The sequence below is a fragment of the Triticum aestivum genome, chromosome 1B (assembly GCF_018294505.1).
Source record: "Triticum aestivum cultivar Chinese Spring chromosome 1B, IWGSC CS RefSeq v2.1, whole genome shotgun sequence".
Lineage (NCBI taxonomy): Eukaryota > Viridiplantae > Streptophyta > Magnoliopsida > Poales > Poaceae > Triticum > Triticum aestivum.
The window spans coordinates 664,456,258-664,471,121 of NC_057795.1; the positions used below are offsets into that span (position 1 = coordinate 664,456,258).

General features: G+C 47.4%; 1 protein-coding gene and 1 non-coding gene across 2 annotated transcripts; both read right to left on the reverse strand.

Moving 5' to 3' along the window:
* Positions 1–5,358: 5,358 nt before the first annotated feature.
* On the reverse strand, positions 5,359–5,448 carry LOC123151272 (small nucleolar RNA snR60/Z15/Z230/Z193/J17). Its single transcript, XR_006475606.1, has one exon. It is a non-coding gene; the product is annotated as a small nucleolar RNA snR60/Z15/Z230/Z193/J17 (small nucleolar RNA).
* Positions 5,449–12,456: 7,008 nt separating this feature from the next.
* Positions 12,457–14,582, reverse strand: LOC123146327 (eukaryotic translation initiation factor 3 subunit D). Its single transcript, XM_044565975.1, has one exon. The coding sequence runs from the start codon at positions 14,464–14,466 to the stop codon at positions 12,697–12,699; it is 1,770 nt and encodes a 589-aa protein (XP_044421910.1). The 5' UTR covers positions 14,467–14,582; the 3' UTR covers positions 12,457–12,696.
* Between the last annotated feature and the right edge of the window lie 282 nt (positions 14,583–14,864).

The following is a 14,864-nucleotide window of genomic DNA, read 5'->3' on the forward strand; positions in this document are numbered from 1 at the left end:
GTGCATGTGTGAGAGGTATACATGTATACGTGGGATGTGTGTGTGTGCGCGCGGGCATGATCGAGATAAAAGAAAGAAGACATAAGTCCTAAGATCAACGACATGGGAGAGACGGATCGGTATGACAATATGCATGCATGTGAGAATGCAGGGAAGAAGGCCCGACAATTGAGCATGTGTTTTTTTCTTTAAGAGATAGTGGCGTGGGCTGGAGCATGCATCTATGGTGAGCAGAGGGGGTGAGGCGCAACGATTGTGCAAAAGAGATCAACCTATAAATGCATATGTATGGATAGACATATATAGTGTGGGTGATAGGAAGCAAGACTCCGTGCGAGAAAGAAATGTTGACGGAGAAACTACAGATAGATACAGAGATGGAGATGCTAGCTAGAGAGACATCTGTTAGTTTGGGTGTCGGAGATGACCGTCGGGTGGTTCAAAGGGTGAAGTTATATATGTGTGTGAGAGGGCACTTGACTGCATGCATGTAGAGAGAAACATATGTAGTGTGCGTGATAGGAATCAAGAGTGAGGGCGAGAAAGAAGGTTGATGGAGAAACAGATAAATAGAAAGATAAAGATGCTAGCTAGTGTGCGCTAGAGATAGGAGTCGAGTGGATCAGAAGGTTGGGTTATGTGTGTGGGTGTGAGAGAGATAGAGAGAGGGTGCATGCGAGTCACATACAAACAAATATCAGAGAGAAATGAGATCCAGAGAGACGGAGTTTTGTGTTTGTGAGAGAGAAAGATATTTCACAACGAGAGTGATAGCTAGAGAGACATATGAGGGAACGCAAGACATCTCTAGGGAGAGAGGGTGTGTTTGAGCGACATACAAGAGAACAATGGAGAAATATGAGACCCTGGGAGACAGAGTTTGTGTTTGTGTGTGAGAAAGAGATATTGAAGAGGAAGAGTCGTAGGTTCTCATATCTAAGGAGCGAAAAACATCTCTGTATGAGGGGTGTATGAGTGGCACACATGGGAATAGTTGAGAGAAATGACACCCCGGGAGACAAAGTTTTGTGTTTGTGTGAGAGAAAGAGATTCCACATGGAGAATCATAGCTGGAGACACATAGCAGGGAGCGAGATATACTTAGAGAGAGATAGAGTGATGAAGGTTGATGGAGAGAGTATCGTCAGTGTGTTACGAAGATAAAAGATCATTGTCGACATACAGGTAGCACGAGAGATGCCTGAGAGACGATGAACGCGTATAGGTCCAGAGAGATAGTCTTATATAAGCATGAGTGATAGCTATATGAGACGAATATCTGGATTAAAGGGGATTCAAACATTTAAACTGGAGATCATGACATCGATAATATCATAACGCAAATTGGTGTATCAAACATGCATATTCATTTGAATTTGGGTACACGTGTAATGTTATATAGTTTATCAATATTGGTGATCCATAGATTCTTCAATTACAAACAATGCATGGTTTATATGCAATTAGTGTCTAAACGGGATTACACTATATGTTGCGTGTGTGAAACACATTATACATGTTTGAGAAGTTAAAAAAAACCACATGAAACACACATTAATTGGAGACAGTTAGCGAGGAATGCATACATTGGATTTCAACATAAAGTGGTTTCAAATATTTGAAAATCCAAATTGATGGATACAACCTTATGAATCTGAGATCATGCCATTTGTAAACCATATTTACGTATAAATGGTGTTGTGCTTTTGAAAGTATATATGTAAAAAAATGATGTATATAGAATGTAATTCCAATTGAAAATGGATCCCGCTCGAAAAAAATAGTAGAATACAAACGGGATTCAAATTGAGTTGGCACGGTAAACGTGCATTGTGCAAAATTTGAATGAAGCAGGGAAAGTCGCAGTAACCGCCCGAAACCAAAATCTGCGAGATGGAAATCACTACTACCTATCCCTGCCGTGCAAAGCCTATCTGCTGGATTTCTATAGGTTTCGATAGGGGTAGGTTTGTAATTTCACCAAAACATGACGTAACCACCTCTCACCCGGATTCATACACGGTGGGCGCCAAAACACAGTGTGCCCTCGGCCGAAATCGACTCCCTTCCCGATTCATATTCATACACGGTGGGCGCCAAAAACAAACTCTCGTCGGCAAATATTCGGTGTATGCGAGATTACCTTTCTATCCCCAACCGACTAATGCTGTTGTGATGTAGTAGAAATTTGAAACGGGGGCTAAGTTTGTAAATTTTCTTGCATTTGAGACAAGCGCGCCCTGAGTACATGGTTCCCCCCTTCCTCTCTACCTCCCTTTTCCCCATTCGTACTCCGTGGGCGCCAAAACACCCTCTCCACCCCACCCTCCTCCGTTCGCCGCCGTCCGCCACCCCATCCACCGACGTCCTCCTCCACCATGCCGGAGCTGATACCCCGACGCCACCGTCCATTACAAGAGATCGACCTCTCTCATCCATGCCTTCGGACCGGGATCCTTGCATCCCGTCCTCTCGCTTCATCCCCGCCGTCGTCCACCTTGCCGGCGCCGCTCCTACGACCGTCTCGTCCACCACGCCACGCCACCACCGTCTACCCTCTTAGATCTGCTTCCACGCCGCCGACAGCCATCGCTACCGCAGCACCGTCAAATTCTCACCAGATGCGTACACGGTGCCGCACCAGAGGCGGTACTCTTTCGTATCTGCTCAACTTATTTATCACAGCAAGAAAATAAATCGCCACTGCTTTACTCTGATTTCTTGTCTTGGTTGCGAAGTTGCCTTTGTCTGGTTTGCACCTTCAGATCCGCCATGGCACGCTCAACACTATACTCCCAATGCTTATGGTTTTCCCCTTTTATATTCCACACTAGTTAAATCACAGTAGACTAAATTTCAAAATTGGGTCAGTCGATTTTTCATAGCTCGCCGGAGTTCGCCGGTGTGATCCAAGGGGCTCGGGTGGTTGTGGGGCCTCGCCGAACGAAGAAAACTCGACGCGAGTGGGGGTGGGGGTGGCGGAGGAACACAGGCGGTGGGGGCGATGGGGGTCGGTGGTCCGGCCGGCGGCCCGTGCGGTGTTCTGTATGGGAAGAATCACACACGAGGAAGAAGAAGGGTTAGGAGACGTAGGATCTTCATCCGACCGCCTGAAATGGTCGAGAGACAACTAGGAGTTGCATTCTTAATGTGCTCTGGTTCATCATATGTAGGCACTGCGCAACCAACATTTTATTATCCAAAATCTGCTTGCTCTTCTTTACCATGTTCGATAGTGCTGGCATGTACGCGATCGATAGGCTTTCAATTACTAGCGGCAATACAACACCGTATTTTCAAGCCAGTTCCACTTTCCCGATTTATATATCGTGGTTATGGTGTACCCCTGTTATGTACACTATGATCTGCCTAGTTGTTGTGTGCTCTTGTTATCATGGTTTGGCAATAAACTATCTATACAGTATATTATGAACCTATCATCTGCCAGCTATCCTTACTTCTGGAGCCTATTTTTTTGTGTACTTGTGCCAGATTATATAAATGCACGCACGATATTATAGCACACATGAGCTCTCTCATCAGAATCCAGTTATAGCACATAAGTGTTTACAGGGGCGCCCCTATATTAGAATATCATCTGCATTACAAAGATAATCTCACAACTATTTATGTTTTCATGGTTCTCAGATATTATACGCAATTCCAGTGAATATCAGAATCCGCGCATCAGAAGAATATTGTGGAACACTGCAATGACTTACAAAATTGGCACCCAGGCATTGAGTGCCATTCTGGAAGCAATGAAACTCGTACGCTCCCCACCTGTTGATTCTTGTTCAGAATATCATCCTAATGACTATTCTAACCTCGAGTCAAAGGCAGATGGCCCGTCCTGTTCACCCATCAAGGTGTCTGTTCTAATTTGGCAAGGTTTTATTGATTGCGCGTATCTTGCATATGTTGTCTTGCATTTCTTCTACTTTGTTGCACCATCATCTGCTTAGTTTACTCATCATATAACTCGAGATGCCATGCCCGTCCATTATCAATACATATTACATCTGTCGTCATACCATGTTTTTCCACTCAAATGTTGTTTTTGTGCATCAGATATCAAAAAGGAAGAGGGTGATTGCCGAACCTGAAGGAGCACCAGCAAAGTCATTGAAAAACGTGGTGGTGCCGGAGAAATCAGACAGCGCCCCACTTATATTGGTTGTACAACCAGTGACACAAAACATAGGATCGACTCCAGCAGACTGTACCCATACTTCACTGGCAACGCCACTAGCCCCACCACACAGGACCTGCACTCCAGCAAAAGGTATACCAATTTCATTTGCCATAGCACCTGCCGTACCACAGAAAAATCCCACTCCAGCAAAAAGTACAACAAGTCCACCGGCCGAAGACCTATCCCAACTGCAGAGACGGCCAATTCCTGCAGATTGGAACCCCATTCCATTTATTCCCAGTTTAAAAGACAATGCTTTCAATGTTGTTAGGGACTACGTGCATATATTCCCATCATGGGAAGATTATAGTGAAGACAAACACCATTTTCACATCTTCCTGTCCAACTTACGTGTAAGTGCCATTATTCATGGTTATTATTTTCCTGTTTTCTGCTGATCGAACACATCAATGATTTACATTACATTGTTGTAACTAGGTGAGGGTCAATCTGGATAGTCATGATGAGCAAAGCTTGCTTGTGCTTTTCAAGGAAGCATTGCAGCAGTATCGGTGTTACCTGAGGAAATCACACTTTGATGGCAAGTCTATAAACGAATTTCCGGTGAAGTTTGTTGTGCTAAATTTAGAAGACATTAAATGGAAAAACCTTGTTATGCACTGGTCTCGTTCCCAGGATGAGGTACTGTTTATGAAATCACATAACAATTTGAACTTCTACTTTTCTGCATGTGCCTTACAGATCTTTTTTGCAGGAAATCAGCTCGAAGAAGAATTCCGGTTTGAAAAGAACGACAGGATATCGCAAATATGATGTCCGCTGCTTTGCTCTTGTTAGTACCTATTGTCCTGTATCACTGTACTTGCATACATACCTGGTTCATTATGTGACAGCAGTATGCATGATAGCTTGCTTATCAATTTTTGCTCCAAATTATCTGATCTGTATGAATGGTTACATTAGTGTAGAATATATCCAATGCCAATGAATTTTTTTAGCTCTGCATTGTTCTTGTAAGTACATGATGTCCTTTATCAATGTACTTATATTGACAGGTAGTTGTTCATGTACCATCACTCTGCAGCTTATTTTTCTTTGCCCTCCATTTTCTACACCATATTAATGTAGAGTTCTACATGTAAAATGCAAAAAAAAACTATTACAAACAAAATTGTTTGGTTCCCCTAAAAAATGTGAGGTTGAAAGGTCGTCACATAGGAGCAAAAGATTATTTTTCTTCAAGTAATCATTATTTGATCATATTAACTATGCACTTGTGATCATCATTCTTTTTCTTTTCTTTTTTTTGCGGGTGACACTTGTGATCATCATTCAACCTTCAAAAACCATTAGCTCTAAAGACAGGAACGAAAATAACAGAAGGCGAAGTATCCAATAAAAAATTCAAAATTCCTACATGAGCCATCAGATCTATAATGGACGCCAGATATTAAAGGCGGGATCCCTAAGCATCCACGTACTTAAATGCAATTAGCGGATAACTCCCTAACTTATCCATCATCAAGCAGTAAAAATCCTTTGTGCGTATCCCTTGGATCGGTTCACGTTCCAATCTATGAGTACGTCGCAATGGAGAATCGTGTTCCGGGGGCCATTAGTCCTTGCCCTCCGTCGGCAGCAACATGTCCACCGTCGGCAGCGTCGAGCCCTCCTCCGGTGGCGACTCAAGCCATGTCGTTCCCTTTGCCGGCAACAACGGGCCCTTCCTCAATGGCGACTTGAGCCATGCCCTTTCCTCCGTCGGCGGCTTCTGCCGGCTGCTGCTCACCCTCCTCCGGTTGCGTCTCAACCTTCAGATTACTCAACATCAGCGCTCGTTCGTGCAAACCACAAGTGCACCAAGGCCATTGCCTTGAGCACCATGCAAAAAGTAAAACGTTGCCCTGCATGCAAGGGAGAGAGAGCAAGTAATCATGCGCTGAGAGACGCATGAGGGAGTCCCGGTGGCTCTGCGTTGCTTCTGCTGCTGGCTCTTCGTTGCTGCTGCTGCAAAATGAGCTAGTCCTTGGAGCAGCAGCAGGAGCAGCACGTTGAGAAGGGGAGCACCGGCGGCCGGCAGGAGCAGCATGTGGAGACACCGGGAGCAGCAGGGGAAGGCAAGGAGAAGCAATGGGAGCAAGAAGGGAAGGTGGTGACGGGGCAGCAGGGGCCTCCGTGGAGCAGCAGAGCGGTGACGGCTGTGTCAGGAGTGAGCATAGCCAGAGTTCATCCCGATTTGGGGAGCAGGCTGCCTGTTTTAGTCAAACAGGTAAAAGGGCAAAATTGCCCTCTGTTTTGTGCACTCAAGTTGTTTTCCCTTTGCAAAGATTATTTGTGTTGTACAAAAGTGGCAAAAGAAAGAAATGCAAACTAAGGGGTGGCACCTGATCAATTACAATGTTTTTTTTTTTGAGAGTACGCAATCGCGTACCTTAGCTTTATAGAAGGCAGAAATATGTACAAGAAGTTTTACAAAAAGGAGGCATATCCTAGCACACGACAAGACCATTGCCCGGGACCCCCAACTCCACTCCTGAAACTAAACTCTACTACTCACAGAAGATGCTGACTCCTCGGCCTCTTGCCAACATCCAAGTGCGTAAACTCTCGAAAATCTGCGAGGTGAAGTGTTGCACCGTATCAATTGAGGTACGCGGGCCAAACAAGATCCCATTCCTCTGCTTCCAAAGCTGCCAGGAGATCAACATGATCAACGAGTCAAAGGCTTTCCTATGCTCAGCAGGGATACGAGCGCGACAAGCCATCCACCAGGCCTCCAGGGTGTCCCTCGACGTAGGGATCAGTGAGGTATCCACTCTGGCCTAAAGAAAACACCGGTGCCACACTTGTCGAGCGAACACGCACTGGATAAGGATGTGGTCCACCGTATCTTCATCTTGAGCACAGATGAAGCATGGTGAGCGCTCCTCCTGTAGCCCATGTCTGAATCTACGATCAGCTGTCTAGAGACGATAATGTGTGGCTAGCCACATAAACAGCTTACAAGAGAGAGGCGCCCAACACTTCCAGATCGCTTTTGCCAGGGCGAAACCGATACTCCCTTCCCACAACATCGCATAGGTGGATGCCGAGGAGTACACCCCAAGATTGTTCCACTTCCAAGTAGGAACGTCTGAAAGTGCCGGATCAAGCTGAATATTGATCATGATCTCCCATAACCGAACAATCTGCACCATGCCATCAGCCGATAACTCCCCACAAACATCATTGGCCCAACGATGGAGCTGCAAAGCCTCCGAGACCGTCCTCCGGTTGGCCACTTGTGTGTGCACCTGTGCACGGACCATAGGCGCCAGCTCAGCCACGGTGGATCCATTGAGCCACCTATCTTTCCAGAATAAAATGCTCCTTCCATCTCCAATGCTCCATTGCACAAGGCTGGTAAACACCGCTTGAGTCTGTTTATCCATCACGAGTGAGAGACCTTGCCAAGGCCTCCCCTGATCCGTGCGTTTCAACCATTCCCAGCGCAATCTAAGAGCCAACCCCTGCCTGTTGAGGTCGATCACTCCGAGCCCTCCAAGTTGTTTGGGATGGCAAACTTTCTGCCAAGCCACTAAACATTTGCCTCCATGGATTTGCTCCGAACCAGCCCAAAAGAAAGCCCGACATGCCTTATCAACCTGATTCAGCGCCCACTTGGGAGCATCAGCGATCATGAGATGATGCGTAGGCCTAGCACGCACCACATTGTTTACCAGAATCAGTCTCCCTGGCCTCGTGACCAGCCCCCTTTGCCATCCCGGAAGGAGGTTGAGCACTTGGTCGACAATAGGCTGCCACTCTGCTCTCGTGAGCTGCTTGATCGAAAGTTGTAGCCCCAGATATTTACATGGGAAGGAATCCATGCGCCAAGGTAAAGCTTGTGAAACTCGCAGCGTGTCAGCTTCCTCAGATCTGATCATGATCGCCGGAGACTTGGCAAAGTTGACATGTAAACCTGACGCTCTGCCGAAGATTTGCAAAGCCTCTCTGACAAAGCAAAGGTCGCTGATTGTGGGCCTGATAAAAAGGATTACATCGTCTGCGTAAATCGAGAGTCTCTGAAGAGGAGTGCATCCTGGCATCGCGCTGATGGCCATCATCTGCTGAGCCTTGATCATCATCGAGGAGAGAGTATCCATGGCAATGACAAACAGAAGAGGGGAGACCGGGTCCCCTTGGCGTAGCCCTTTTGCATGTCTGAACTTCCTGCTTTGGCAGCCATTGACAATCACCCGTGAGCTGGCTGTGGTGAGCAGCGTAGCCAGCCTCGACACCCAAAGCTCAGAGAAGCCTTTGGCTCGTAGCACCTCAAATAGGAAAGACCAGGAGATGGAGTCAAAGGCGCGTGAAATATCGAGCTTGATCATGACACCTTTCGCCTTTCTTTTATGCAGATTTCGAGCCAACTGTCTTACCAGGAGGAAGTTGTCGTGAATATTCCTCCCACGGATATAAGCCGACTGATTCACTTTCACCAAATCTCCCATACGTGGGAAGAGCCTCGAAGCCATCAACTTAGAGTTAATCTTGGGTATGCTATGAAGTAGGCTGATTGGCCGAAAATCTCCAATTCTGCAAGCATCAGGTTTCTTGGGGATGAGAGTGATAATGGCCTGATTAAGCCTGCCAAAACCCCGGCCATTACCCAACTGAAATTTGTGAATCGCAGCCATGACATCCTCCTTAATGATCTTCCAAGCTCTGCAGAAGAAGAGATCAATGAATCCATCCGGACCGGGCGCGCGATCCGATGGCATACCTTTGATAACCGTCCAGATCTCCTCCTCGGTAAAGATGTTATCCAGCTCATGCAGATCTAAAGGCTCCACCCCCAAGAAATCCAGGTTGAGGGTTAGGTCTCTGGATTGGTACGTGCCCAGCAACTCCTTGTACGCGTTATAGAACGCCTCCTCCTTGCCCTCTTGCTCTGTGATGATCTGATCGCCAAGGTGCAGCGCCGGGATGAAATTCCTTAGTCTCCTGCCATTAGCCATAAGATGGAATAGTTTGGTGTTGGCATCCCCTTCACAAAGCCAACGAATCCGAGAGCGCTGACGGGCAATCATGCATTCAAGCGATGCCAGCCCCAGGGACGCCAGCTTCAGATTGTTGCGCAGCCACCGCTCACCAGCAGAAAGAACACGATGGTCCATGGCTCTGTCCAACTGCAAGATCACCCAATTCGCGATTGCAATCTGCAACTTGACATTCCCAACTTTTTTCTGACCCCATGCCGTAAGATGCTGTGCAGTGTTACGCAGCAACACATCCAGGCGATGGAAAGGCTCCGTTATGTCCAGATCACAGATCCAGGCCTCCGTGACTGCCTCCTCAAAGCCCTCCAACTTGGTCCAGAATGCCTCAAAGCGAAATCTTCTGTGCGGCTGTAGGTGATCATCTAAAGCCAAGTGGAGCGGGCAGTGATCCGAAGTCGCAGTTGACAAAGCCTGAAGCATGCAATCGGGATGCTCAAGCTCCCAGTCCACCGACACGAACGCTCGATCGATCTTAGTCAGAGTAGGGACTTCTCTTTCGTTGCTCCAAGTGAACTGTCGGCCGTGGAGGAAGAGCTCCTTCAGACCATTGTCGTCGATAAACCTCCTAAATTTACTCATCGTCATCCTATCCAACAGCGAGTTGTTTTTGTCAGAGGCCTGAAGGATAAGGTTGAAATCAGCCCACCGCCGGCAAGTAAGCAAACCCATCATACATTGGGCCACAACATTGCAAAATGAGACCAACCCAAGGGCTAACCCTCGTTGGCATTTATTTATAGGAGAAACTCCGCGAGCACCACGCGTCCAAGCCGGGACTTGAACTCGGGTGGGCTGGCAGCAACCTCAGCTGCCCAGCCAACGGGTCGACGCCCCGTCCTCAGTAAACGGCGGCAAACAATCAAATCCCCCCAGTAACTACGGGCGAAGATCATTGGCCGTTGGCTATGCTAGAATATCTCGGTGCGGTTATATCGGGACGTGGAGTTTCTGCACCCGAGCTCATATGAGCTCGGGTGAACAGTAAAATCGAAAAAAAGTCGAAAATTTTTCCAAAAATTCCAAAAAAAATTTGGTAGAAACATTGACAAAAGTTTCAAGTGCTTGCAAAAATTCGTCATGAAATCACATTTTTAAAAAGCGTGGCAAAAAAACAAAATCGGTACTCTGAAAATGCTACTTTCAAAGCATTTTGGAGGCTGAATTTGTTTTTTTTTGCCACGCCTTACAGGAATGTGATTTCATGATGAATTTTTGCAAGCACTTGGAAATTTTGTCAATGTTTCTCTGAGAATTTTTTTGGAATTTTTTGAATTGTTTTTGAAATTTTTTTTTCGATGGAGCAGAAAGGCACTTTCGGTTATATCGCACCTACTTCCATGTGTTTCGGTCCGTGGGACCCAAACAGAGGTAGTAGTTGCTTATCTGAAACTACAAGTTCATGTGCCAATATTTTATTAAGCTGAAATTGTGCAAAACTTTACAAAGATGTTAGTCAATTTATGGGCTTTGTGCCAACATTTTGTCTGCGCATGGAATTAGCAGTTGTGTATTCAGATTTTCATTGTTTTCATCACCACCGGCCAATAATCCTCAAAAAATACAGGGGATTTGCACAGATCCAGCACTAACGGATTAGCAAAGCTTCAGCATTTGCATGTGCAATTATTCAGAGAACAGAGGCTGCGCTGAACATTTCGTCAGAGAAATTGAGCATGGGGCAGCACACGTCCGCCGTGTTGCGACGCAGCAGCTTGGTGGCCCTGGTAGCACGGTGCTGCGCATCACCTAATTTAGTCTAATCCTTGGCCACTAACAAACCAGAAACAACTAGCAGAAGCAAACTTACTTCAAAACGCAGGAACACATCAGATACAACTATCAATCGTCACCGTCTAGTATAACCCGATGCAAAATCCCACGAGAAGAACGGACAAAAAGACAACAGGTTAACAAACAAGCACACAGAATTGCATCATGCTCCGGACACAAAATCCTGCAGTTTCTAGTGAAAGCAGGCATGCTTTACACGCTGGAATGAGGTAGTCTCAGCTACAACAAAAACCACAATGTCCAGAAGTTAAGAATTGCATAGAAGAAGACATTATCAAGCACTCATCCCATACGAAGGATAATGAGAGGAAAATGATTGTTGGCAAAAGAGATTATCAAGCTCAACACAACAGCCTACTTTCAGCAAGAAATACAGGCTTAGCCGGCAAAGGCAACAAGGGAGAAAAAAGCGAAACAAATTCATATGCAATGCAGATACTCCCTCCGTTCCGATTTACTCGTCATGGTTTTAGTTCAAATTTGAACTAAAACTGGAACGGAGGGAGTAGATTCAGAAGCACTCGTCCCATATGAAGAACAGAAAAGGCAAGCGTATTCCTATGCTGTCATGGAAACATAACAATGGCACAAAAATACACAGAAGTTTCAGGTTAGATGAGAGGAAAGTGATTGTTGAAGAAAGCATATAAAGGCCTAAACAAGCTGTTCACTTTCCCCCTATTGGTATAGTATGGAAAACTACCAGCAGTACATAGAAAGTGTTTTAAGCCGATGCAGGTTTAAAAGCCCATATACAATTGCAACTAAGACGAACAAACAGCAACAAGGCCATCGCCGGAGAGCATGGAAATTGCAAGACAACTCAGGGTAATCTGCATACGAAGGATAATGAGAGGAAAATGATTGTTGGCAAAAGAGACTATCAAGCTCAACACAACAGCCCACTTTCAGCAAGTAATAAACAGCAAAACGTACTTAACCGATACACACTTAGCCAGCAAGTAATAAACAGCAAAACGTACTTAACCGATACACACTTAGCCAGCAACAAGGGGAAAAAGGTGAAACAAATTCGCATGCAATGCAGATAGACTCAGAAGCATTCATCACATACGAAGAACAGAAAAGGCCAGCATATTCTTATGCTGTCATGGAAACATACAACAATGGAGCAAAAATACACAGAAGTATCAGATTAGATGAGGAAAGTGATTGTTGAAGAAAGCATATAAAGGCTTCAACAAGCTATTAAATTTGAAATGAGAGGAAAATTGGTATAGGATGGAAAACTGTCAGCAATACATAAAAAACGTTTTAACAGATACAGGTTCAAAAGCACTCTCAACCCATATACCATTGCAACAAAGACAAACAAACAGCAACAAGCTTAGCCATTGCCGCAGAGCATGGAAATTGCAAGACAACGCAGGGTAATCTGAAGGTTTTCATGATGCATTTGGTGAAAGGCTTAAAAAACAGACATGCATACACAATGGCTAAAACATATACAGCAGATCAATCACATATAATCAATATTCAACTACCAGAATAGTCATTAATCCAAAACGGTAGGTGCTAAGCTTAGCACATCTAAGCATGAAATTTAAGAGTACCAAGTTTTCTCATGGACCAAAACAAGACCACTGTATCAAGACAAGGCAGTTCAACTCTTTAATCCACAAAAACAGGTCATAAAACAGAAAAGACACATTATCTAGATAAAGCAAAGATGGCCCATTATACCCTTCAAGCAGCAGCAGCATCTGCACTCTTCTCACCCTCACCACCCTGAGTAGTTGCTTTATTAGCCTCTGCCTCGGCAGCAGCATCCATCTCCTGTGCAGTAGCATCGACATCATCTGTAGCCGGACGAATCTGCTCCTCCTCTGGAAGTGGCTCTTCAACATAATCATTCTCAAATGCATCATTAGGAACCTGATAAATCCTCATCTGTGGCTTGGCAGGATCTTTCACAAGCACATACTTTCCCTCTTCAAACTTCATGCAGATGTCCACAATCGACTTGACAATGCCCCACATGTTTGCAGTGTTGAGGTTGATCTGGGTAGCAAAATCCCTTGGCTTGTAGCCCATCACAGTGAGTATGGAGTGGTTGAAGTGGTCGCGGGGGTGCACACGTGACACATAACCCAACTTCATCATGTCAGCACCAGAAAGTAAAGCCTGGGCAGTCCAGCGAGCGAGCTTGTTGGCATTGTTCTTGAGCTCTGTAGCAAGCACAGCACCACGCTGGGACTCGAGCTTCTGCTTCCAGTCAACACCAGTAATCTTAGGATCAAACTCATTGAGTGCATTAAGCGTGAGGAACTGGCGAGCACCACTGGGATCAACACCAGCAGCATGCACTTCACAGCGGGCAATGATGCTAATATCATCATCCAGCTTCCAGCGGCGATAACGGTAGCAAACAGGCGCCGCCTCCTCATTCTCAGAGGCAAACGGGTTAGGCTCATCAAAGGTAACCTTCTCGCCATCACGCACCAGCACCTGCTGCGAGAAGTTCTGGTTGATGTAGGTGGCCTCGACAGCAAGGGCCGGCGCGGAATTGATGTCATCCTTGTTCTCAGGGAGCTGCTCCTGCGCAGTCTCGTTGACAGTGAGCAGATCGAGCTGGGAGCCCTCGCGCTTGTCGAAGAAGAGCTTGTTGCCGACGCGCTGCACGACAATGTCCCAGGAGAGGATGCTGCGGGGCGTGCACATGAGGGCGGCGAGGATGGCGTCGGTGGCGAAGACGGTGGCCTTGTCCTCCTCGGCGAGGCGGCGGATGATGGGGTCGTCGGTGGTGGTGATCTTGAAGAACTGGCGGTTCTTGAAGCGCTCGAGGCGGCGGGCCGTCTTGGGGTTGACGCGGTCGTAGGCGCGGTCGTACGAGTCGACGGCGCCGCAGACGAGCAGGTCCTCGGGCTGGTCGGCGACGGCGAAGGAGAGCTTGGTGAAGTTGGCGAAGGGGATCTGCTCGAGGATGGTCCAGTCGGGCTGGATGTCGACGGAGGGCTTGGCGGTGTTCTGCTGGTTGCCGCGGAAGCCCTGGTGGTGGTGGGAGCGGTGGTTCTGGTAGTGGCGCTCGCGGCGGGCGCGCTCCTTCTCGGCCTCGCGGCGCTTGGCCTCGACCTCCTCGTCGCGGCGCTGGGGGAGCTGGGGCCGCTGGTTGAAGCGCCACTTGGGCCCGAAGCGCGGGTGCTTGGGCGGCGGCTTGGCGTCGACGAGGCTGAAGGACGAGTCCTCGGCGGCGGCGGCGAGCGAGTCGTCGGCCGAGGAGAAGTCGAAGACCGAGTCGCGGGAGACGGCGGCCGCGCCGTGGTGGCCGTGCGCGCCCGGGTGGCCCGGGTTGCGCGTCCAGTCGGCGATGCGGCCCAGCTTGTCGGAGCGGGAGAAGGGCGCGAAGGGGATCGAGGCCGTCGCGACGGCCCCGCCCAGCAGCGGCGCCGCGCCCGGCAAGTCGGGAGGGCCCCAGCCGTCCGGGTTGAAGGGGACCACGCCCACGTCGAAGCCCATGCTCGCGGCGGCGGCGGCGATGCGGATGGATCCGGAGGCGGCGGCGCGAGGGTTGAGTGGGTTTGGTTAGGGTTGAGATGCGGAGGAGGAGGACGGGACGAGGGGGCTTTAGGGTTTGGGTAAGCGAATATTTATTTTCTGATATATACTTGAGAGGCCTCTACCGGGCCGATGGCCCACTTGTCATCGTGTCGGCGTCCGATTCCAGCCCGTTAAACAAGTGGAATATTTCTCCACATGAAAAAATATCATCGATCGGATATCTCTTGACTAATTTTTTTATCAGATCTCTGTTTTTTTTTTTTGTATACATGGAAATGAAATCAGATCTCTCAACTTTTGGCTACGTTCTTTTCAAAAACAGAAAACAAAAACAGATTTTAGGTGATTGGCAGTGC

What these genes read in the sequence shown, in the direction of transcription:
- LOC123146327 (XM_044565975.1), bottom strand. Translation starts at nt 14,466, where the DNA reads ATGGGCTTCGACGTGGGCGTGGTCCCCTTCAACCCGGACGGCTGGGGC.